Genomic DNA, 26,395 nt, shown 5'->3' on the forward strand with positions numbered 1-26,395 from the left:
ACAGAACATGTGGTGAGTAAGTGAAAAGGCCTCTGCTCTCATGGAATTTATATTCTAACAAGAGAAGATGGACAAAAAATTAATAAGCAAATAAGTGAAAAAATGTTGGATTCATGGTTAGATAAAATCTTAAGCAGAGGGTTTTTCTTGGTTTGCTTGGAATTAGAAGGCATATCTGGACAGGTCACTCACAGTTGTGGGTGTAACAAAATGTCTCAGAATGTCTGTTACACATTCTGTTACTTACTACTGTCAAACATATTCTTGGTTGATACAGTAGCAAATCATCTACTGTTCTCCTTAGAAAACTATTGCCTATTGCCTATATATAAAAGGTGCCAGTATCCACCTACAGATACTCTCTCTATTATTATTATTATTTTTTTTTTTTCTGAGATGGAGTCTCGCTCTTTTGCCCAGGCTGGAGTGCAGTGGCGTGATCTTGGCTCACTGCAAGCTCCGCCTCCCAGGTTCACGCCATTCTCCTGCCTCAACCTCCCAAGTAGCTGGGACTACAGGCGCCCGCCACCATGCTTGGCTAATTTTTTGTATTTTTAGTAGAGATGGGGTGTCACCGTGTTAGCCAGGATGGTCGCGATCTCCTGACCTCGTGATCTGCCTGCCTCGGCCTCCCACAGTGCTGGGATTACAGGCGACTCTCTCTTTTTGCCTGTCTGCTTAGCCAACTCACTCACCACCTTGTACTGTCCCAGGAAGACATTGCTGCTGGTTTCTTTTTGAAAAAGAATATTCTTTCCTTCTTTCTTTCTTCCTTTCCTTCCTTCCTTCCTTCCTTCCTTCCTTCCTTCCTTCCTTCCTTCCTTCCTTCCTTCCTTCCTTCCTTCCTTCCTTCCTTCCTTCCTTTCTTTCTTTCTTTCTTTCTTTCTTTCTTTCTTTCTTTCTTTCTTTCTTTCAACAGAGTCTTGCTCTGTCACCCAGGCTTCAGTGCAGCAGTGCACTCTTGGCTCACTGCAACCTCCGCCTCCTGGGTTGAAGCGATTCTCCTGCCTCAGCCTCCTGAGTAGCTGGGATTACAGGTGTGTGCCACCATGTCTGGCTAATTTTTGTATTTTTAGTATAAAGACAGGGTTTTACCACGTTGGCCAGGGTGGTCTCGAACTCCTGACCTCGGTGATCCACCCACCTTGGCTTCCCGAAGTGTTGGGATTACAGGAGTGAGCCACTGCGCCCGGCAGAAAAAGAATCTTCTGATGCTTCAAAAGAATAAGTTGGATTCGTGGATGGATAGAAGGATGAAGAAATTGTAGATATGCAATCAAGCAGGTGCCGTAAAACTTTCATTGTAAAATCTATGTGGTGAGTATATGAGTGTTCACTGCAAAATTCTTTCAATGTGGCTGTTTGCTTGGAAATTTTTATTAATGAAATGTTGGAAGAAACTGGCAAACTATGACCCATGGGCCGCATCTGGTCCAGCCTCTGCTTGTTTTTGTACTTTTTTTTTTTTTTTTTTTTTTTTGACAGAGTCTCGCTCTGTAGCCCAGGATGGAGTGCAGTGGCATGATCTTGGCTCACTGCAACCTCCACCTCACTGGTTCAAGCGATTCTCCTGCCTCAGCCTCCTGAGTAGCTGGGATTACAGGCACCTGCCACCACACTTGGTTAATTTTTCTATTTTTCGTAGAGACGGGGTTTCACCATCTTGGCCAGGCTGATCTCGAACTCCTGACCTCAAGTGATCTGCCTGCCTCGGCCTCCCAAAGTGTTGGGATTATAGATGTGAGCCACTGCACCTGACTGTTGTACTTTTTAACATGTTTAAATGGTTAAGAAAAAAAAAATCAATAGAAGAATATTAAAAATAAAAGAAGAATATTCTGTGACATGAAAATTAGGAAATTCAGTGTCCATAAATAAAGTTTAATTGAAATGCCACTACACCCATTTGTTTATATATTGTCTATGGTTGCTTGCATTATAGCAACAGCAGAGATGAAGAGTCCAACTGAGGTTGGATGGCCCATAACGCCTAAAATATTTACTATATTGCCCTTCACGGGGAAAACTTGGCCAATCTAGCAACTGCTGGGCAGGTAGGTGGGACTTAATGATAGCTGCAGTGATTCTCATTTCACAATTCTGTTTTGTTCTTCTACATCAACACTAAGAAACCTTACTCATGACACTTATGATATTCAAAAAATATTTTATTTAATCAGCTGGCGGTACATGGGGGTTGACAGCAGGGATAGAGTGAGGTTCAAGGGGGGATCCATTGACAAAGGAGGGAACGACAGTAAGACAGTGTGTTCTTCCAGGAGCTGATGCCACTTGGAGTCACAGTGCTTGAGGAATTGCATAATAGGCTGGAAATGGCAGATTTCTATGTTGATTCTTCATCACAACTAGGAGTTATCTGCGTTACCTCCATTTAACAGATTATGAAACTGAGGCTCAGAGAAGCTAAGTGACTTGCCTGGGACTGTACAGCAAAGCAGGGCAGGGAATGTGTGCCTATGGAGCTTAATTAAATGGACAAGGAAGTACTATGACAGCAGGGTAGAGATTAAGAGCATAGGCTTTGAAGGCTGGCAGTTTAGGGTTTGCATACCAGCTCTGCCACTCACCAGTTGTATGACTTTGGGCACAATGACTTCAACCTGTCTGAACCTCAATTCTCTCATCTGTAGCAACGGGGAAATAACGCATTCATAGGTTTAGCAAAGTGGCTGGCATCAGATAAGCACTGAGTAAATAGCAGTTGTTTTGTTTTTATTACTTTTATGTTATTGTGTTTTTTGTTTGTTTGTTTGAGATGGAGTCTCGCTCTGTTGCCCAGGTTGGAGTGCAGTGGCACAAACTTAGCTCACTGCAACCCCCACTCCCCAGGTTCAAGCGATTCTCCTGCCTCAGTCTCCTGATTAGCTGGGATTACAGGGGCTGGCCATGATGCCCGGCTAAATTTCGTATTCTTAGTAGATACGTGGTTTCACCATGTTGGCCAGGCTGGTCTCGAACTCCTGGCCTCAAGTGATCTGCCGACCTCGGCCTCCCAAAGTGCTGGGATTATAGGCATGAGCCACTGTGACTGGCCATATCATTGTTTTTATGATGATTATTAAGATTAAACCACAGCATCCTTTTCAGTCATACATAGCTAACTCAAGACTGAGATCCCACTATTTGTGTAAATCTACCTAGTATTTTTTTCTTAAATTTTATTTTTTAATGAGGGAGAGAGAAAGAGAGAAGGAGACAGGGAGGAAGAGAGGGAGGGAGTTCACATGTATGCATATGGGGGCATTGAAAGCAGAGCTGGAAATAGATGCTAATTTTAAGTAGAGAGAGAGGTTGGGTTGCAATTAATTTTATGAGACGTCTGTTTATTATTGAAGATTTTCCTTGCTGTGATTCCTGCCTCCCTAAGCAACCTGGAAAATATGGGATAATGAGGCTCCTCTTGTCTGCTGCAAATTCACCACATGTTCACTAATTATTGGTGTAGTGCCTTCTGCCAACCGGTGTCAGGTTTACCTGAAAATGAAAAAAGGAGTGTGTGCTCACTCTCATATTAAGCAGCCTGTCTGCCCAGAGAGCATCAGTGAGAAAAGCCTATAGAAGCATCTCCGCTCTGGCAGTCAGGAGACCCTAGGTCTTGCTCGTGTTGTTTTGCTGTGCAGTCCCAGGTGAGTCACTTAGCTTCTCTGAGCCTCAGTTTTATTATCTGTCAAATGAAGAGAATGCAGGGCAACAGTTTTAGATGTTTTGGAGTCAGATGGTCTTGAGTTTGAGCCTGACACCTATCTGTACCACATGAGCAAATGAGTGCCCTCTTCTGAGTCTGTTTCCTCGTCATTAAAATGGATTTTATTTATCAAACAATTACCAGATGTCAGGTATCATTCCAAACACTTTATAAATATTAACTCTTGTTTTTTTTGAGACGGAGTCTCGCTCTGTCGCCCAGGCTGGGTGTAGTGGCCGGATCTCAGCTCACTGCAAGCTCCGCCTCCTGGGTTTACGCCATTCTCCTGCCTCAGCCTCCCGAGTAGCTGGGACTACAGGCACCCGCCACCTCGCCCGGCTAGTTTTTTGTATTTTTTAGTAGAGACGGGGTTTCACCGTGTTAGCCAGGATGGTCTCGATCTCCTGACCTCGTGATCCACCCGTCTCGGCCTCCCAAAGTGCTGGGGTTATAGGCTTGAGCCACCGTGCCGGCCAATATTAACTCATTTAATCCTCGTACAAATCCTATGAGGTAGATGCTATTGTCAGGTTCCTTTTAGAGATACGGAAACAGCATAGAGAGGTTAGGAAATTAGCCCCATGTCACAGAGTTGGTAATTGGTAGAGCCAGGATTTGAACCCAGGCAGTTGGACTCCAGATTCCTTGCTTTTAGCTCCTTCCTCCTTCCATCATGCTCCTCCACCTCACAAGGTTGTGATGTGAGAATTAAATGAAATAATGAATGTAAGTTCCCTAGCATGTGTCTGGAAAGTTGTAAATGTCAATAAGTGGAGACTGCAATGGTTATGGTTATGCCTATTAGTGGAATGAGCTACCCAGGATGCCCCAAAACAAAAGTAAATACAATTCCAGACTGCATGAACAGAAGGCTCCGAAAAAGCATCTCTTTATAGTGTGTGGGTATGTATGGAAGTGGTGACCCAGAGACTTTGGCCAAGATGGTGTAAATATGGAACCCATCAGTGAAAAATCTGGGGTTGGAAGCCAACCATCCTATTTTCCCGAAAACCAGTATATCCAGAAATGTGAATCAGCAGCCAGCTAACCAAGGAGAGTGTGTGTGTTGGAGAAAAGAGAAAGAGAAAGAGCTCCCCGAATGAATGTGGGTTTCACTGAGTGAATGTGTGATGTCAGGGTGTGGGATACTCTCAGGGGAACATAACATTTGAAGGAACACAGTTTGATGGAGTTGATGCCTGCATTAGCAGCCTGTTGCTATTAAAATGAACCCTGATTTTGTTCAGATTTATTTTGGCACTAGGCTCAATATGTGAGCCTACATATTGAGCCTACATATTTATACAGTGATCCTGAGTTCAGTGGATTTGCCTATGGTCAGCACAAACCCAAACCAGGAGGGACAGGCATCCACAGTTCTGAGGCTGTCCCTTTAGGCATGATACAGTCTTTGGTCTTCAAGTCATAGGATTCAGTTCAGTAAATGCAAAGGTGTCTGTAATTTTGGACAAGCTACAACTATGCTGGATTCTGTTTCCAGCATCCTTGCTTCCAAACATAGATGGTTGCTGTGAACTGTGATGTGACCTCTGACAACTTCTCCCTACACAGCGGAAAAAAAATCAGAAAATCTGATAATTCTTGCTTGATATAAGTGAAAAAGACGCCTATACTGCATCTGAGCCATGCTGCAGCTTGGGGGACTGCTTGTTACAGCAGCTAATGTTATCCTAACTAATACATCAAACTTTGTCCCATGTGATATACCAAGATCGTAGTAGTCCTGCCATAATCATGCATGTTCTACAGAGTAAGGTTGATTTTAGTACAAAGCTGTCATGTGGGAGACTGTGGAGACCTCACCATTTGTGGGAGAGAGCAAAGATGGTGAATAGAAGTCTCCTATGGCCAAACACAAGATCTTTACTTTCACAGGATTCTGGGAGTCACATGGCTAAAAGTAGGGAGAGAGGCACTTCTTAAATTTACCGAAGATCCTATGCTCTGAATGACGTGTGACCAGAGAATTAGAATCGATGCTAATTTCAGGTATACAGTGATGTTGTGGGAAGTCAGGGACCCCGAACGGAGGGACCTGCTAAAGCCGTGACAGAAGAATATAAATTGTGAAGATTTCATGGACATGTATAATTTCCTCAATCAATACTCTTATAATTTCCTGTCTGTCTTTACTTTAATCTCTTAATCCCATCATCTTCATAAGCTGAGGATTTATGTCACCTCAGAACCCTGTGATGATTGTGTTAACTGCACAAATTGTTCGTAAAGCATGTGTGTTTGAACAATATGAAATCTGGGCACCTTGGAAAAAGAACAGAATAACTGCGATGTTCAGGGAACAAGGGAGATAACCATTAAGTCTGACTGCCTGGGAACCAGGTAGGGCAGAGCCTTATTTCTCCTATTACTGAAAATGGGTAAGAGAAGTATCACTGAAATCTTTCCCCGATAAGGAATATTAATAATTAACAGCCCTGGGAAAAGAATGCATTCCCAGTGTAGGGTCTCTAAAATGGGTGCTCTGGGAGTGTCTGCCTTATGCCATTGCAGATAAGGGATGAACTACATCCTGGCCTCCTGCAGCGCCCCCAGGCTTGCTAAGATTAGGAAATTCCAGCCTGGTGAATTCTAGTCAGACAAGTTCTCTGCTCTTGAACCCTGTTAAGATGTTTATCAATGACAATGCGTGCACAGCGGGACATGAAACTTCATTAGTAATTCTAGTTTCACCCTGACCTTGTGATCTCACCCTGACCTTCTGCTCTATGATCTTTTTGTTGCCCTTGAAGCATGTGATCTCTGTGAGCCACACCTATTTGTACACTCTCTACCCTTTGAAAATTGCTAATAAAAACTTGCTGGTTTTATGGCTCAGGGGGCATCACGGAACCTGCTGACATGTGATGTCTCCCCTGGACATCCAGCTTTAAAATTTCTCCCTTTTGTTCTCTTGCCCTTTATTTCTCAGACCAGCCAACACTTAGGGAAAATAGAAAAGAATCTACTTTGAAGTATTGGGGGCTGGTTTCCCCTGACACAGTATGATGTTCAAGCATCATGTTGTACTCCTCAAACACATGCATTTTTCTATTAACATAAAATTTTAGGCCAGGTGCAGTTGTTCATGCCTCTGTAATTGTAGAATGCTGGGAGGTGGAGGCAGAAGGATTGCTTGAGCCCAGGAGTTCAAGACCAGCCTGGGTACCATAGTGAGAACTGGCCATTGCCCCTCACAGGTTCCTGCCATCAGATTTATTAGCTCTCTAATAAATTATTAGATCATTTATTAGATAATTATAAGATAAATAGAACTCTATTGATTAGACCACTCATAAATAGTGCCTGTTACCTCATCAGACAATTGTCCCTGAGAAGTCTGTTGCTCATCTTTGCATCCCCAGCACTGAGCCAGAACATGGCCCACAGCAGACCTTTGATAAATATTTTTTGAATAATCATCATAATAAGCTCTAACTTCCTTCAGGATAAGCTATATGTGAGGTACTGGCATAAATCCATCATCCATTAGCTCATTCAGTCCTCTCTATAACACTAAGAGCCACAATTGCACCCAGATTTATTTATGTACTTATTTATTTACTTATTTCTGAGACAGGGTCTTGTTCTGTTGCCCAGGCTGGAGTGCAATGGCTTGATCATGGCTCACTGCAGCCTTGACCTCATGGGCTTAAGCAATTCTTCCTCCTCAGCCTCCTGAGTAGCTAGGACTACAGGCATGAGCCACCACACCTGGCTAATTTTTTTTTATTTTTATAGAGACAGGACCTCACTCTGTTACCCAGGGTGGTCTTGAACTCCTAGGCTCAAGCAATCCTCCTGCCTTGGCCTCCCAAAGCATGCCCTCCCATTTGACAGAGGAGAGCCTGTTTCACCAAGGAGTTAGGTAAGTGACTTGACATCTCGTAAGATTCAGAAGTAGGATTTGAGCCCAGGCAGTCTGACTCCAGAGCCCTGGGTTTGATCTGCCTGAAGGGAAGTTTGGAGAGGGGCAATACTGGCCTGTGGCTGGCTGGGAGAGGGGACCCTGGCACCTCACAGACAGGTGTGAGGGCTGTGCAAGGAGGGGATTTGTGTGAGGAAAAGGGGGAGGGTCTGGGAGAGTTCACACAGGGCCTCAAAGACAGCAGTACATCAAAATTCACCTCCTCATTGAGCTAGGAGACCTAACATGAAGCTGAGTGTGCAGAGTTCACCCATCGACCCTGGACCTCAAACTTGACATTGAGCGTTTCCTCATTTTGAACACTTCCACTGTGTCCTAATTTCTTCCATGAACTTCGCTCTCATTTCTGTTGGCTAAACGTTAACTCTCTTAGTTTTGTTTTCTCCTCAGGGAGGAGCTGAGGAAATTTATCTCTGGGGGCTCAGAAATTTCCAGCTCAGGTGCTTCAATTTTATATGATAGTTTCCCTTGTCCTTACACACTTGCTCCTCTGTTTCCAGATCTTGTGAATCTGTCCTTGAACCAGCAGCTCCAAACAACAGCACCCCGGAGCTTTCTGTAGCCTGTGCCTGCCAACTTTGCATAAACTATCAGAGCTTAGCTGAGAGAAATACTTGTCAAAAGCTATTTTTTTTTGGCAAGAAAAGTGTCTTTGTTATTTCCCATGGCCACAGAAAATTTAGAAAAGTATAAAGATCACCTATAATACTATAGCCAAATATCACCACTGAAAACGTTTAAATCTCCCATGAACCAACCATTACAAAATGAAATTAAAGAAAGCATGCCAAGTACAATAGTACTGAAACAAATACCTAGGAATACATATGACAAAAACCATGAGAGCCCTCTCCAGGGAAAATGATAAAACATTGTCACTGTCACTAAACACTAAAATGAATGAAAAGAAACTCTAAGTTCATGGGTCAGAATCATCAAATTCTACATGGATCTATATATCTATATATATAATATAGATGTTATTCTTCCCAAGCTAATCTGTGTAATTCTAATCAAATGCCTCCCCATATTTTGGGAGGAGCTTAACAAATTGAGTATAAAATTAATGTAGAAATAAAAAGGGCCAAGAGGAACCAAAGACTTGATAAAAAGAGAACAGAGTTCTCCCAAAGATATTAAGAATTATAAGGCTATAGTAATTAAGACAAGGTTGTATTAACTCAAGGACACAAAAAATAGACCAATGGAAAAGAGCAGAGTCCAGAAACAGAATCCCACAGAGAGGGACTCTGAGAATATTTAAGAGGTGGTTTTGCAAAGAAGTGGAGAGAGCATGGTCCCTTCAACAAATGCTGCTGGGATGACTGAGCATCCACATTGGAAGAACTGGAACTGAACCCCTTCCTCACATGCCATATGAACATAAATGCCTTTTGTTGTCTGTGCGTTTGGTGTCACATCCATGAAATCACTGGGAAGACCAATGTCATGAAGTTTTCCCCATGTTTTCTTCTAGTAGTTTCAGTTTCAGGTCTCATGTTTAAGTCTTTAATCCATTTTGAGTTGATTTTGTGTGTGGTGTAAGGTAAGGGTCCAGTTTTATTCTTTTGCATGTGGACATTCAGGTTTCCAGACACCATTTGTTGAGGACACTGTCCTTTCCCCATTGTGTATTCTTGGCAGTCTTGTCAAAGATCAGGTGGCCATGTATGCAAAGCACAGGCAGCAAAAGCACAACTAGGCAACTGGGACTACATCAGACTAAAAAGCTTCTGCATAGCAAAGGAAACAATCAATGGGCTGCAAAGACAATCTATGGAATGAAGATAATATTTATAAACCATACATCTAATAAGGGTTAATCTCCACAATATGTAAGGAACTCCTACAACTCACTAGCAAAAAAATTAATAACCTGATTTAAAAATGGGCTAACGATTGGAATAGATCTTTCTCCAAAGAAGACATACGAGTGGATAACAGGTGTATGAAAAGATAGTCAATGTCACTAATTATCAGAGAAATGCAAATCAAAATCACAATGCAGTATCACCTTACCCCTGGTAGGATGGCTATCATTTTTATAAAAATGAACAAAAGATAACAAGTGTGAGGATGTAGAGAGATGGGAACTCTTGCATACTGTTGGTGAGCCACTGTGAAAAACAGTATGGATGTTCTTCAAAAAATTAAAAATAGAACTACTGCCGGGCGCGGTGACTCACAACTGTAATCCCAGCACTTTGGGAGGCCGAGGTGGGCAGATCATGAGGTCGGGAGATCGGGACCATCCTGGCCAACACAGTGAAACCCCGTCTCTACTAAAAAGTACAAAAAATTAGCCAGGCGTGGTGGTGGGTGCCTGTAGTCCCAGCTACTCGGGAGCCTGAGGCGGGAGAATGGTGTGAACCTGGGAGGTGGAGCTTGCAGTGAGCTGAAATCACGTCACTGCACTCCAGCCTGGGCGACAGAGCCAGACTCCGTCTTGAAACAAACAAAAAAAGTTTGAACTACCATATGTTGCAGCAATGCCACTTCTGAGTATTATCGAAAAGAATTGAAATCAGGATATCAAAAAGATAACTTGCATTCCCATGTTTACTGCAGCACTATTCACAACAACCTAAGCAGGAGGCAGAGTCCCCTTGGGAAAAGACCCTGTGACACCATAGCATATATAGTAATGGTTTCCCCCAAAGGACCTATAGCCATTTATTCAGAGGATGTTAACACTGGAAAAGGGGCATCACTCAACATTTCTAAGACTGTTGAGCAGAGGATCAACATTGATAACGATGCATGAAAACCCAAAGCGTCATCAGATTCTGTCCTCATCAGAGTAGGGGTATATAGGAGCCAAGAGTGAAAAATGGAGCCCTGGCCAAGTCAGGCTTGTAATATGCCCACTGTGTCTATGGACCGACCTGGTGATCATTTCCCTGTCCCCTGAATGTATATTCAAAAAGGACATGCTTGGTAAAAGATACTACCCCACATTGGCCTGAGTGTTAAGTGAGGGCTATCACAGTGAGGAAGGTCATGGGGATACCTTTGAAAATGTCACCTCCCTGGCCAGGATAGTAAATCAAAACCGCTATTACATCTCAGAGCCAGGGAAGTACAGAAATTAGCACCCTCTTATTAAATCCTAAAGGGCTCTGCAACTGGTATAGGCTTCAGTGCAAGTCACCCCTCTACTTGGGCCACACCAGCCTGACAGGCCCCATGGTGTCCAAAGTGTTGGTCATGGGAAAACATGTCATTCAGAGATTATGGCAATATCTAATTAGAGAATTATAACACAGACCCCTCCAGGACTCTGGAGCAAGCCCATGTCATTTTCAGCAAAAATGTCTACGTCCTTTGAAAAATAATCCTGGGACACTCCTGGGTGCTGTTGTAGATGGAAGGCTGATCATGTGGCCATGTGGCTCTTCGATCAAACAACTGATTACTGATTCCATTAACCTACTGTTGGTTGTGGCACTGCTATAAAATGAAACACTCTCAAAAGGCAACATAAGTGCATTTTCCACACGGTAAAATACAATGAAGCCATTACATTGGGATATCCACACTTGCCTATCGGCATGTAGTGTGCAATGATTGATTTTATGTGACAACTTGACTGGGCTAAGGGTGCCCAGATAGCTGGTAAAACACCATTTCTGAGCGTATCTGTGAGGGTGTTTCTGAAAGAGATTCACATTTGAATCAGTAGACTGGCATCATCTAATCCAGTCTACAAATAGGACAGAAAGACCGTGGAAGGGTGAATGTGTGCTCAGGTTGAGCTGGGACATTCATCTTTCCCTGCCCTTGGACACTGGTGCTTCTGGTTCTCATGGCGCCAGAGTAGGAAAACATAGGAATTCAATGAATGAGGACACATTGAGACCATACTGCAGTGATTAAGAACACGAGCTTTAGAAAGAGAAGGATTAGAGGTTCAAGTTCTGACTCTGCCCCTGACCAGCTGGGTGACCCTGGGCAAGCACTGCAACCTCTTAGAACCTCAAGTTATTCCACTTACTATTATGAGAATAACAACAAAACCCATCTCACAGGGATGCTGGGGGACTAAATGGAAGAATATAATCTGGACAGACCAAAGACTGCTTTCCAGCCACCCATGTGACCAGCAACTCAGGTGATCTGAGCATTCAAGTTCTTTTGTGAGTATTTATGAGAGTTTTATATTTTAGAGTCTTATGAATGATATGCTGATTCTTGGTCCCAAGGACAGTGTGATAATGTGGCAATGTAAGTCAGTATAGTCAAATCTTTCATCCGGTGATTTACCTTGGAGGGCAGAGCTGTCCAATAGAAATACATAATATAATGCAAGCCACATGTGTGATTTCACATTTTCTAGTAGCCACAATTAAAAAGGGAAAAGAAAGAGATGAAGTTCATTTGATTTAACTCAAATATATTTAAAAATTGTCATTTCAGCACACAATTAAACAAATTATCGGTTGGCAAGAACTTGGCCTTCTTTTCATTTGTACTAAGTCTTAGTAACCAAGTATATATCTTGCACTCACAGCACATGTAGATTTAGACTAGCTATGTTTTAAGCACTTGATACTGTGGCTAGTGGCTACTATGTCACACAGAGAGGTTCTAGAATTTTTCTCAGATATATGGAGAAAGGATAAATCACAGATGCTTATTTCAGAATTCTTAGTAATAGGAAAACCATCTAATATTAAGATGTTTTGCACAAATGTCAACTCCATAAGGACAGGGATTTTTTTTTTACTTAAAAAATTCTGGAAGCCTTGGCTCTGCAGGGTCATGAGGACAGGGATTTCTGTCTGCTTTTGTGCATTGCTATGTTCCCAGTGCCCAGAGCTATGCTTGGCACATAGTAAGTGCTCAATAAATATTTCTTGTTGAATCAATATATACACACACACACACACACACCCCTAGATAGGCATCTGTACTTCTTGGCAGCTCTGTGCCTTGAAGTTAATAAAGACCCAATAAATAGTATTTGCTTTATTTTTATTGTTATTGATAATACATTAGACATAACCCTCCCATCAGGTGCACAGAAGAAATTCAAGGCTGGAATTTCATTCTCTTATCTAAATCTCTCTGTTCTCTCTCAGGAAATATTTTCAGAGAATAGGTGAAATGAGGCGAGGCTGTGGGGAATGTTATCTATGATAGGAGAGAGGGCATAGAAGGCCAGGAGTCAGGAGACCTGGGTTCTGTCCTGGATTATACACCAGCTCACTGAGGACCTTTGTCCTCTCTGGATCAAGCGTCCCACATGGAAATGCAGGGGCTGATCCAGATAACACTGGAGCCCTTTCCCCTAAGATGCACTGGCATTCAGAGGATGGTGCATGTCCAGTTCTCTTCTGCCTGTCGAGTAGATGTGCATGTCCAGTTCTCTTCTGCCTGTCGAGTGGATGCTGCCTGGAGTGTGCTGGGGCTCTGAGAGAAGTAAGGGCCCTCATATGTTTGGATGTAACCGTGTTGCTGATACCTCCTGGGATAGTAGGACTCATCGTCTTCACTATCGCTTTCAGTCTGAAAGGGTGAGACACATGATCACATCAGGGAGTCTTCCTACCTTGCAGCTGGATTCAGTGAGCATTTACGGTGGACACTGTGACGTGCCATCTGGATCCCCCTTTGAGGAAAGACTAACAAACCCCAGCTGCTGGGATGGTGATCAGCAGACAGACTTCAGCCCTCAGCCCATTTAGTGTTTGCCTCAGCTGCAGAGAGCCTTTTGCTCAAGGCCATGCCCTTTCCCAGGTGCCCAAGCACAGTGAGTGGTCCATGTAGAGGTATAGAGGCCTGGCCACTTCTGTCGCCATAGGGCAGCTCTAAAGGCCATTCCAGCTCCAGGGCTGTCCTTGAAGTTGGCTGAAGCTGGCATTTGCTTTGCATCCCTGTCCACTTCTCCCTATGCTCTTTCCTTCTTTCTTCCTATCCTTTCTTCCCCTCCTTTCCCTGAGTGCTGGTTCCAGTGGCTCTCCCCCAGAACGTCCTGCACACTAAATTCCATCCTGGAGTCTGTTTCCTAGCCATCTGCAACATCATCAACCCCCTGGAATCAGACAGATTCCTGCTTGGGGGTGGAAAGATCCAAGACTGGGTCCTTTGCCCCTATTTAGCCCAAGTCACTCAGCTGCTCAAAGTCTCCCACTGGTCAGATGAGAGGTGGGGATGAGACAAGGTTGGCTGTTTAGCACCATGACATGAGCACTAGCTTTAGAGTCCACTGAGTTTGAATCCCATTTCCACCACTAGTGATGTCCTTGAGCAAGTGACCTCACCTCTCTGAGCCTTTATCTCATCTGTAAGATGAGAACGATAGAAAACATACCTCATGGGACTTTTCAAACGACTAAAAACAGAATGTCCATTCAACTCAGCAATCCCACTACTGAGTATCTACCCAAGGGAAAAGAAATCATATCAAAAGACACCTGCACTCATATGTGTATCGCAGTACTATTCACAATAGCAAAGTCATGGAATCAACTTAAGTGCCCATCAGTGTGGACTGGATAAAGAAAATGTGGTATATCTACACCATGGAATATTATACAGCCATAAGAAAGAATGAAATCATGGGCGCAACTGGAGGCCATTATCCTAAGTGAATTAACCCAGAAACAGAAAACCAAATATGTAACATCTGCTAAAGATGGGGACAATAGACACTAGAGACTCCAAAAGGGAGGAGGGAGGGAGAAGGGCAAGGGTTGAAAAAACTCTTTTTGGGTACGCTGTTCACTAATTGGGTGACAGGATCACACCATTACACAATATAGCTGTGTAACAAATGGCACATGTGCCATCTGAATCTAAAATAACAAAAATTAAAAAAAAGAAAACATGCCTCATGGGATTGTTGTGAATATTTAAAGAGATGGTGTATATTAAAGGGCTTAGGACAGAACCTGAGCCCGAAGCAGACAGTCAGTAAATGGTGCTACAGATTATTATTATTACTCTTAGGGGAATGAACTCTGGACAAGGGATGTGAAAATTCCAGAAACCCTCGATTGTGACCAAAATGACTGTTAAATATGGAGCACAGCCTGTAACTATGTGAATACAAATGGAATTTGGCAAGAGGTAAGTTCTTTGGAAAGAATGGTCTCCAGCTATATGTCTCAAGCTGTGTGGAGAAGGGCAGGCATGAATGGCAGGAAGGAAGCAGGAGGTCTCACCAGCAGAATCCAGGAGCTCACTGGGGACCCATCCAAATTCTTAAAGCATGGGTAATTCAGCCAGGCCTTAGCCTCTTGTGCCAGCTGCCTCCAACCACCCAGGTTTGAGTCTCCACCACCCAGGTTTCCTGTAGGGTCCGCCGGGTCCAGAATCACAGGCCTGCAGAGCAACATTTAGAGAGGGACAGGTGAGAAGCTGGGGCTCAGTCCAGGGAGTCCAGATGCTCCTTGGAGAGCAAAATAGCAGCCTGGGAGGGACTGGGACTCAGAGCATGAGGAAGGACTCCCTGGGGTATGTCCCCAGTGCCCTATTCCCCAGGGGGCCATGAGCATGAGGAGAAGGAGCCTTGCACTTGCACCGGACAGATGTGGGTTTGAATCCCACCTCTGCCATCAGTGATGTGCCCTTGGGTAAGTCACTTGAACTCTCTAAGCCTCAGGATTCTTATCTGTAAAATGGAGATAGTTCCACATACGTATCTCAAAGGCTATGGTGTGAGGATAGAAAAAGCCCAGTTATGTGAAATGCTCAGCACAGTGACTACAATATAACATACATGTCAGTAATATTGATAATAATTTTTACTATTATATTAGCATGTGTTAGTCTTACAGCAAGCTTTCAATACCTGGGAACAATTACTATCATTGTTGTTGCTGCTGTTCTTATTTCAGTTCAAATTCCAACTATTTCACTCATTTTCTGTTAAGGTTTGGACAAGCTCCTTACCTCTCAGAACCTCAGTTTACTCACCTATAAAATGATAGTGCCTGCCTCACAGGGTTTGGGGTAGGTGTTTAAATCAGGTGGCAGTAGTAAAATGCCCAGTACGAATGACAGGCAAGAGGAGATTCTCACTAAGTGGGGAGCCCTCCCACCTTCTCCATTTCCAAGGCACTGTACCTGTGTCCAGGTGTTCATTTACATAGAGGAGCTAAGCCATGTGGGGATAGCATACCTGGTTTTCCTGAGCTGCCTACTCAGGTACTGTCCAATAATGGGGTGTTGAGAGTCATAATACTTTGTCCAGTAGACGCAGAGTTGCTGGTAGTTTATGACTAATTCCAAGACCGTCCGAAATCCCTGGGCTGTGTTGAAATATGTTTCCATGCTCCCTTGCTCCCAAGCATAGACTGTCAGGAGCTCCAGGGCATACTGAGGTGGTAGCTTCCCAAGCTTCTTCTTACACTGAGAAGAGGAAAAACAATCAGAAAAAAAATTGGTTTGCTCAACTTTTGTGTAAACTCCATTTCTCAAGGGCCAAATCCAGCCTGCCACCTGTTTTTATAAAGTTTCCTTGGAACAAATCCAAGCTCATTCATTTATGTATAGTTTATGACTGCATTCATGCTACAAAGGCAGGGTTGAGTAGCTGCAACAGAGGCTGTGCAGTCCACAAAATCTAAAATATTTACTATCTGGCCCTTTGTTTTTTAAAAAACACTGTGTTGGCCCCTTGTCAAGAGTGCTGGATTCTTATTGATGTGAGTTTGAATCCTGGCTTCACCATTGTCCGATTCTAAGTTGATGACTTAGACTCACAGAGCCTCATTATTTTCATCTGCTAAGTGACTGGTCATAATAGCACCTATCTTATAAAGATACTATGAAAATTAACTGAGAAGAAGGACTTGTAATGTTCCTAAGAAATGCAGAGAAGCAAATGAAATTCTTTCTGGAGGAGTATATATAATCCAAAACCTGAAATTATTTCACACATAATTTTCAAATACAGTGACCAGCACATATGTAACCAGGTACAAAAGGAAACAAAACACTAAGAGTTATGACCAACAGAAAAAAGAGAAATAGTAATAAACTTACAAAACTTTAAATATTGAAAGACTGAATACAGACTTTAAAATAACTAGGAACTCTACAAGGAAAACTACAAAACATTGCTGAAAGAATTCATAGACGACACAAACAAATGGAAACACATCCCATGCTCATGAATGGGTAGAATCAATATCGTGAAAGTGACCACACTGCCAAAAACAATCTACAAATTCAATGCAATTCCCATCAAAATACCATCATCATTCTTCACAGAACTAGAAAAAACAATCCTAAAATTCATATGGAACCAAAAAAGAGCCCATATAGCCAAAACAAGGCTAAGTAAAAAGAACAAATCTGGAGGCATTACATTACTAGACTTCAAACTATACCATAAGGCCATAGTCACCAAAACAACATGGTACTGGTATAAAAATAGTCACATAGACCAATGGAACAGAATAGAGAACCCAGAAATAAAGCTAAACACTTACAGCCAACGGATCTTCGACAAACCAAACAAACAAAAACATAAAGTGGGGAAAGGACGCCCTATTCAACAAATGATCCCGGGATAATTGGCAAGTTGCATGTAAAAGAATGAAACTGAATCCTTACCTCTCCCCTTATATAAAAATCAACTCAAAATGAATCAAATAGTTAAATCTAAGACCTGAAACCATAAAGATTCTGGAAGATAACATTGGAAAAACCCTTGTACACATTCCTTAGGCAAAGACTTCATGACAAAGAACCCAAAAGCAAATGCAACAAAAAGAAAGATAAATAGATGGGACTTAATTAAACTAAAAAGCTTCTGCAAAACAAAAGAAATAATTAGCAGAGTTAACAGACAGCCCACAGAATGGGAGAAAATCTTCACAATCTATACATCCAACTGATATCCAGAATCTACAAAGAACTCAAATGAATCAGTAAGAAAAAAACAAACAACCCCATCAAAAAGTGGGCTAAGGACATGAACAGAGAATTCTCAAACGAAGATATACAAATACCAACAAGCATATGGGAAAATGCTCAACATCCCTAATTATCAGGGAAATGCAAATCAAAACCACAATGTGATACCACCTCGCTCCTGCAAGAGTGGTCATAATAGCCGGGCGCGGTGGCTCAAGCCTGTAATCCCAGCACTTTGGGAGGCCGAGACGGGTGGATCACGAGGTCAGGAGATCGAGACCAACCTAGCTAACACGGCGAAACCCCGTCTCTACTAAAAAATACAAAAAACTAGCCGGGCAAGTTGGCGGGCGCCTGTAGTCCCAGCTACTTGGGAGGCTGAGGCAGGAGAATGGCGTAAACCCGGGAGGCGGAGCTTGCAGTGAGCTGAGATCCGGCCACTGCACTCCAGCCTGGGCGACAGAGCGAGACTCCATCTCAAAAAAAAAAAAAAAAAAAAAAAAAAAAAAAAAAAAAAGTGGTCATAATAAAAAATCAAAAAATAATAGATGTTGGTCTGGATGTGGGGAAAAGGGAACACTTTTACACCATTGGTGGGAATGTAAACTCATACAACCACTATGGAAAACAGTGTGGAGATTCCTTATAGAACTAAAAGTAGATCTACCATTTGATCCAGCAAACCCACTAGTAGGTTTGATCCAGCAAACCCACTCAGAGGAAAAGAAGTCATTATACAGAAAAGATACTTGCACACACATGTTTACAACACCCCAATTTGCAATTGCAAAAATATGGAACCAACCCAAATGCCCATCAATCAATGAGTGGATAAAGAAAATGTTAAACACACACATACACATGCACACACCATGGAATACTACTCAACCATAAAAAGGAACACAATAATGGCGTTCACAGCAACTTGGATGGAATTGGATACTATTATTTTAAGTAAGTAACTCAGGAATGGAAAACCAAACATTGTATGTTCTCACATATGTGGGAGCTAAGCTATGAGGAAGCAAAGGCATAAGAATAACACATGGGACTTGGGGGACTGGGGGGAAAGGGTGGGGGGTGGCAAGGGTTAAAAGATTACACACTGGGTACAATGTACACTGTTTGGGTGATGGGTGCACCAAAATCTCGGAAATCACCACTAAAGAACTTATTCATGTAACAAAACACCACCTGTTCCCCCAAAAACCTATTGAAATAGAAAAATTAAAAAAAAAATAGTCCTCTCTCTGTGATCAGTGGTTTGAGTGAGGACAGGAAAGGAGAGGTATCAGGTATCAGAGCCATATATGTATACACATGAATCTGTGTGTGCTCATGTCACAGAAAAGAAGTGCAAATAAAACATAAGATTAACAAATAATGAAAATTAAAAATAAAATAAGTAGGAATATCATATTCACAGGATAAAATAAGAACTTTCAATAGTTAGCAGGGAATTAAAAGCCATAAGAAGTAACATGGCAGATACAAAAACATGAAATAGAAATTTCAGGATAAAAATGGCAACTGTAATTAATAGTGCAACAGCAAATTAGATATAGCTAAAGAGAAAATTAGTTAATTGGAAGGTAGATTAGAAGAAACTATTCAGAATAAAGCATGGAAAAATAGACAAAAATGAAAAATACAGAAGAGAGTATAGAGATATGAAAGATAGAGTAGGGTCTAACATACATTTAATTGGAATTCCAGAAGGTGAGGAGAGAATGAGGGAGAATCAATATTTTAGAAGAATGGCTGAGAAGTTTCAAAACTGATTAAAGATACCTATCCACAGATTCAGGACTCTTAAAGGAATCCCTATCAGGACAAATAATAGGAACCCATCATTAAGACACAGCAGATTGAAGCTAAACAAAATCAAAGACAAAGAGAAAACTTTTACATGCAGCCAGAGGAATAAGATAGGTTATCTACAAAAGAGCTACAGTAAAGACTGGCAACTGACTTTTTAATGATGACAGTGGAAGATGGAATAATATATTTAGTGTACTGAAATGACCACCCAGCAAAAGCACCCTTCAACAATGAAGGCAAAAGCATGACATTTTCAGACAAAAACTGAGAGAGTTTACTACCAATAGACCATCATCAAAAGAAATCCCAAAGGATGTATGGTCAGTTAGGAAAATTACCCCAGATGGAATGTTAGAGATGTAAGAAAGAATGAATAGTGAAGAAAGTGGTAAATCTGTGAGTAGATTAACTAAACATTTGGCTGTAAAACAGTAATAATACTTCGAGGCACTTGAAAATATAAAGAGACTTGAAATATACAAGAAATGTAGCATACAAGTTGGAGGTGGTGATGATGGTGGTTAGTGGAGTTAAAATATTGTAATCTTGTCTTGTTTTAAAGGAGAAAAGCATCAAGAAAGAAAGAAAAAGACAATTCTTGGCTGTGCAGGACTCTCGTAATCATTGTACAGCAATTAGTATTCCTGCCTTCTTTCCACTAAATGTAAGTAGCACCCATGTCCTCCCATCACCACGGTTACCAAAAACACCCTCATTAATTTTCAATATGTCCCTGGGGCCAGTGCTGCTTTTGTCAAGAACTGCTTTTGTAAGTTCTACAATGCTCAGGCTCCATGATTAAAATCCATGGAACAGCAAACACTTAGAAGTCTAGCAACTAAATGATTGTCTCTTTTTACCTAGAGGTGTTGCTTTTAAATTGGAAAATGTATCCCTGATTATTTTCATTCATTCATTCATTCATTCATTCATTCATTCATGAAATATATATTGAATGCCTATTATTATCATCAGGCAAACTCTTAAGTCAGTAGACCGAAATTTGAGTGTTTGTTTGAGACAAGATCTTGCTCTGTCATACAGACTGGAGTGTAGTAGCACAGTCTTGACTTACTGCAACCTCCTCCTCCCAGGCTCAAGCGATCCTCCCACCTCAGCCTCCCCAGTAGCTGGGACTACAGGTGCTCACCATCACACCTAGCTAAATTTTTAGTTTATTTTGTAGAGATGAGGTTTTGCCATGTTGCTCAGGCTAGTCTTGAACTCCTGGGCTCAAGCAATCCACCTGCCTTGGCCTCCCAAAGTTCTGGGATTACTGGTGTGAGCTACCATGCCCAGCCAAATTCAAATTTTACTTCTGCTACTTATTGGTCGAATGAGTCATGTGACCCAAGGAGTTTCTCTTGTTGACCCAAGTTTCTCTTGGTGTAAAATGGGTTTCATAATAATACCTAACCTTATCTAACTTACAGAATCACTGCTAAAGTTGACTAAGATGCAGGGCATTTAAAAGTGAACAGAAAAGCATATCACATCTGCAAAACATAGATAAGCTAAGTACATAATACATGTTAGTTTTTATTATGTGTACTCTTGTGGTGGCTAAAAGATGCCACATTAATCAGGACCAACTATATGCCATGTTACTATAGCTGTGGCATGCTACTCGTTGCAGATGAGAAAGCAGAAATAACAGAAAGGTTAAGTTGCTTACTTAAGGCCAGCTAGCCAGTAAGTGGGAGGAAAGAGCATCTGAACATATATTTGTTTGAAACTCTTGTTTTAACTTAACCACCTTCTGAAGAGTGTGGTTGACTCTCTCTCTCTCTTTGCCTCTCTCTCTCTCTCTCTCTCTCTCTCTCTCTCTCTCTCTCTCTCTCTCTCTCTCTGTGTGTGTGTGTGTGTGTGTGTGTGTAGCATTGATTCATTTATTCAACAATTATTTACACCTATTATGCACCAGGCTGTTTTAAGTTCTGGGGATATTGCAGTGAACAGAACACCAAAATCCCTTCCTTCCTCTCTTCCTTCCCTTTCATTCTCCCTTCTGTTGCAGCCTCCTCCCTCTACCCTCTCCACCTCTTTTTCCTTTCTCTCCTCTTTCCCTCCCTCTGTTTCCCTCCACCACTCCCCCTCCTCTTTCCTTCATTCCCTTCTTTCTCTGCTCCCCCAACCCCCACTCTGCTCCCAGTAGAGACAGGATCTGCCAGGCCTGGTAGGAGGGCCATACATTTTGGTACCAGTGCTTGACTAGGCGGATGAGGCTCTTGAGCTTGGTGGGGCGCCGCTTCAGGAAGTCTCTCTGTAGTTCTGTGAAGCAGGTGGAGAACTCGCCCTCTTTCTTCAGGGAGACGCACTCCTTGATGAGCTCGACATAGATTTGGGGGTGAGGTTTATAGCCGCCAGTCAACTGACCTGTTCAGGCAAAACCCACAATTTAGGTGTCAGCTCTTCTCAGAAGTTCCTTCAGTCACTCCGAGGGGACAATCCCCCTTGCCATGGGATTTGATTGGAAAGTGCAACAAACCCAGGATTGGGAAGCCTGAGGTCTATTCCCGATCCTCCCTCCTGCCCTCTCCACTGCCATCACTCCATCCAAGCCACCACATCACTCGCTGGAACTATGGCAGCAACCTCTTTACAGGTTCCCCCACAGCCTGTTCTCAACCTGGCACCTAGAGAGAACTTTTAAAATCTGATCATGCTGCTTCCTGCATCCCACAACATCTGGAATTTTAAAACCCAAAGTCCTCATGGTGGCCAATGATGTCTAGTGTGATCTGGTCTCTGGAACCTCTCCCACCTCACCTCCTCTCTTGCTTCCTTTGCCCACTTTCTACTTCTCTGACTTTCTCTCTTCTTCAAATGTGCCACGGTCACTGCTGCTACAGGGCCTCTGTACTTGCCGTTCCTCTTCCCAGAACCTCCAGATCTTCCCAAGGCTCACTCCTTCTCATCACTCAGGCTCAGGGAACCTCCCTCAGGATCCTGTCTAAAAAAGCCCCCTAACCCCCATGGCTGTCTATTGTTTCACCCTACTTCGTTTTTTTTTTTTTTCCCTGAGATGGCGTCTCACTCTGTTGCCCAGGCTGGAGTGCAATGGCATGATCTTGGCTCATTGCAGCCTCCATCTCTTGGGTTCAAGCAATTCTCCTGCCTCAGCCTCCCAAGTAGCTACGATTACAGGCGTGCACCACCATGCCCAGCTAATTTTTGTATTTTTAGTAGAGATGAGATTTCACCATGTTGGCCAGGCTGGTCTTGAACTCCTGACCTAAAGTGATCCCCCCACTTTGGCCTCCCAAAGTGCTGAGATTACAGGTGTGAGCCAGTGTGACCAGTCTTCTCCCTCTTGTCTTTTACAACCGTTGTACTCTAGCCTCCAACACAGGAGATGGCACAAATGAGAGAATCCAAAACTTTCTCATACCCTGGTGTCTTTGGAGTGTCAACCTTTTTTTTTATGGCTGCCCTAGGACTAAAGGAAACTGTGACAGTACCTTTAATTAAGTACTAATTACTTGATAATTAATCACTAATTATTATTTAATGACCAACTATTAATTAGTAGCCACTAATCAGTAAGTTCAAACAATTTAATAGTAGCTGTTTGTTTGGCTTGTGGCAGACGTCATTGCATTTCCCTCAACAAATTAAAATCTGAACGATTCCGTATCCCTCTCTGAGTTCACTGTGGTGTTCTGAGGCACCTTCGTATATAGCTGGGAAATTCATAGTTTTGATTGACTGACTGATTGAGACAGGGTCTTGCTCTTGCTCTGTGCCCAGGATGGAGTGCAGTGGCACATTCATGGCTCACTGACACCTTGAACCCTTGGCTGTCCTCATGTGATCGTTCAGTTTCAGCGTCCTGAATAGCTGCGACCACAGGCATGTACCACCACACTTGGCTAATGTTTTAAAATTTTTAGTAGAGATGAGGTTTCACTTTGTTGCCCAGGCTGGTCTTGAGCTCCTGGGGTCAAGCGACCCTCCCACCTCAACCTCCCAAAGTGTTGGAATTATAAGCATGAGCCACCACACTTGACTGGAAGTTCCTATTTTTGAACACCTATTACTCATCAGAGCTGACTGTAGATGATCATTTATCGCTTAAAATAATGATATGATATAAGCAGTGTGGTTTTACCAATTCTCCTGATGTGGCAAGGGAGCCTCTGAGAGGTTACACTTCCTGTCCAAATGTTCCTGCAGATTATAAATATCTATCTCCCAACGTGCTGCATACAAGTTTGATGAGATCTCATGTTGGGACAAAGATGAAAGTAACATGAACTTTAAGCCACATCTTTGCTGCCTGATTTTAGAAAGATAAAATTCACACATTTTGCCATAAACAGAACCAGTAAGCCTTGCAGATGTTCTGTAAGAAATGTCTTTGTCCTCACATTATGCCAATTTGCTGTTTAGTGTCTCTCCTGTGATAGATCATGACCACATTCATTCTTGCCCTGGAAGAGATTCTAAGGTCTCCTCCCACCCTGCTTTAGAGGGATGCCCTGTTGGGGCAAAAAGCCCTCAAGCTGTGGGAGATTTCTGCTCAGAAATGGGAAGAGGGAGAAAAAGAAGCTGGGAGCTCTCACCCAGGGCATCAAAGGCAGGCAGCACATCGAACTCCACCCCCTCCCCGAGCTGGGGCGAACTCAGCACGAAGCTGAGCGCGCGGCGGGGATTGTCCCGGCGTGGAGCCTGGACCTCAAACTTCACGGAAAACACCGTCTCTCTTTGACAGGCTTCCAGCTGTTTCCTAATTTCCTGGATGAACTCTCCCCGGCGATTTAACTGATCCTGAAAAGTCGTGAGAGGACTGAGGAAGACAACCAGGTCAGCGTCAGATCGGCCTCTGAGGGAGGTGCCTTTGCCAGAGGAGCCACCCTGAAAAAGAAGACAAGAATAATACCTGACATTAGTGCGGCAAACCTCCCTAAATAAAATGACAGGAGCAATCACTAACATAATGGAGCATTAGCCACTGTTCTGAAGGCATCACATGTCTTAAACTCCTATGATGCTCGCAATGATGCTATGATTTGGGTGCCATTATCATTAGTCCCCATTTTACAGATGGGAAAATGGATTCTCAGTGAGATAATATATCAGCCCCATCACCCAGCTAGTAGGTGGCAGATACAATTCAAACCTGGGGGCCTTCTTCCAGGATCTGTGTTCTTTTCCCATTGTCCTTTACTATGCCCAAGACTAGCTTATGCTGGATGGTTTACACTTACTATTTTACTTAATCTGCACGGCCCTGTGAGGTATTGAGGGGAAGAAGGGGAAAAATCAATTAGGTAAACGGTCAAGGCTGGGCCCTGGAGGAGCGGCCTGCCTGAAACTGGCGCAGGGAGTGGGGCTTACCTGAAACAAATCCACAGTTATACGCACAAGAGAAGTGGCGCTTTGTGCTTGCCTAGAGACATACCCACAGCTGCATAAGGTAAGGGGAGTTGCACAGCTTTACTGATAACAAGTTTCTCAAACAGTTACAGGGAGGAGAGCAGTTTCTTGTAAAAGTTTTTTGCATTCATCTGCAATCTGGCAATCCACTCAGACTTCCCTCTCCACAGCACAGAGAGCTTTCTTCTTTTGCTTACTGAACTTTTGCTCCAAGCTCACCTTTGTGTCCATGTTCCTTAATTTTCTTGGATGCAGGACAAAGAACCTTGGGTACTAATTCAGACAATGAGAAGCTGCTACATTAAGGTGCATTGGCAAGACTGCAACAGTATGGGGGATTATGGCTGAGGAAACTGGGACACAGAGTAGTTAAGTGACTCGCTCAAGGTCTTGCAGCCAGCAGGTGCTATTTGTTTTCAAAACATATGATTCTTCACTGCAGAAATGGTGAGCCCCTAGCCTGGCCACTAATTAGCCAGTTGTTTACCAGAGCTGGGCTTCAGTTTCCCTTTTTCTGAAATGGGCATGGCCTAGGACAGTGGTTCATAAACTTTAGCGGGAAGGTCGGGGGAGGGTCACTTGTTAATAATAGGGATGTAGCATTTCACCCCAGAATCTATTTTATCATACTGTGTGGATAAATAAGAAACCACCAGCCCAGAAGATCTCAGCTGTCTGTACTCACATTTGCACCCTGGGTTCTAGGTTTCTCTCTCTCTCTCTCTCTGACTCTGTCTCTCTCTCTCTCTCTTTCTCTCTCTCATTCTCAATTTCAACTCTTGTGCGTTCAGCCACCCCTCCCCTGGCCAGGCAGGCCTGGACTCACCTTTACCACCTTGGACACACATACAGGGTAGGAGCTACCTCGGAAGCACCTTTCCTTCAGGAACCCACAGATGATGTCAATGGCATGGTTGATTTGCGTGCGAAAACGCGTGTCTGGCAAGAGATAGTCTTCAATGAACTTGTCCAGAGATTTGGCTGGGGTACTTCTGAGATCCATCATCGACAGGAGAGACAGTGGCAACAGAACTGGCTCCCAGACCTGTTCACTTTTATCTCTTCTGCTGACTGAGCCTGGCCTGCTGTGGTTTCGTTTCCTTGGAAGGGAGGAGCTGTCTTTTCATTTTCCTTTTGCGAATCAGACACTCCCCTGATCCCAGTGCTGAATTTCATCTGCTTGCTTTCTGCTTCCTGAAACTTACCCTTTGTCCTTAAACCAGCAACTAGCAGCCCAGCCTTTCTCTGAACTCTATTCTGGAAATGCATTTTAACCCTCGGCCAACATAAATCATATTTAACAGATTTTGTGTTTCCTTCTTTATTTTTTTTGTTGTTGTTGATGAAATCATTTCACAGTTGTCTGTGGTATTTTTCAGCAGTACACGCCCATTGCAAAAAGAAAAAAGTCAGAGAAATCAGGAAGTGGAAGGATCATCTATGATTCTAAAACTACAAAATTGCCTCTATAAACATTTTGATATAGAGCTTTCGAGATTTTTTTTAATGTTAACACACACACAAACACAGGTCTCTTTTCTTTTTCTTAAGAATGGTATTATACTATGCTTTTTTCCTTTTCAATTAGTAGATTTTTACTTTATTATCTTTTGGAGACAGGATCTTGCTTTGTTACCCAGGCTGGAGTGCAGGGGCATGATCATGACTCACTGCAA

The 26,395-nt window shown here is 42.9% G+C and overlaps 1 protein-coding gene across 2 annotated transcripts; it reads right to left on the reverse strand.

Moving 5' to 3' along the window:
* Positions 1 to 3,234: 3,234 nt before the first annotated feature.
* Positions 3,235 to 25,996, reverse strand: OAS1 (2'-5'-oligoadenylate synthetase 1). Of its 2 annotated transcripts, XM_030939099.1 has the most exons (7): positions 25,546 to 25,996; positions 23,906 to 24,197; positions 21,532 to 21,716; positions 15,778 to 16,007; positions 14,819 to 14,978; positions 13,117 to 13,160; positions 3,235 to 3,495 (listed from the first exon to the last, which is right to left on the reverse strand). In XM_030939099.1, the coding sequence occupies exons 1-7, from the start codon at positions 25,723 to 25,725 to the stop codon at positions 3,492 to 3,494; spliced, it is 1,095 nt and encodes a 364-aa protein (XP_030794959.1). In that variant the 5' UTR covers positions 25,726 to 25,996; the 3' UTR covers positions 3,235 to 3,491. The 2 variants fall into 2 exon arrangements, with proteins under 2 accessions (XP_030794959.1, XP_010367053.2); XM_010368751.2 differs by lacking the exon at positions 3,235 to 3,495 and having other exon boundaries at positions 12,600 to 13,160.
* Between the last annotated feature and the right edge of the window lie 399 nt (positions 25,997 to 26,395).

This window comes from Rhinopithecus roxellana, chromosome 10 (assembly GCF_007565055.1).
Source record: "Rhinopithecus roxellana isolate Shanxi Qingling chromosome 10, ASM756505v1, whole genome shotgun sequence".
NCBI classification, from domain to species: Eukaryota; Metazoa; Chordata; class Mammalia; order Primates; family Cercopithecidae; genus Rhinopithecus; species Rhinopithecus roxellana.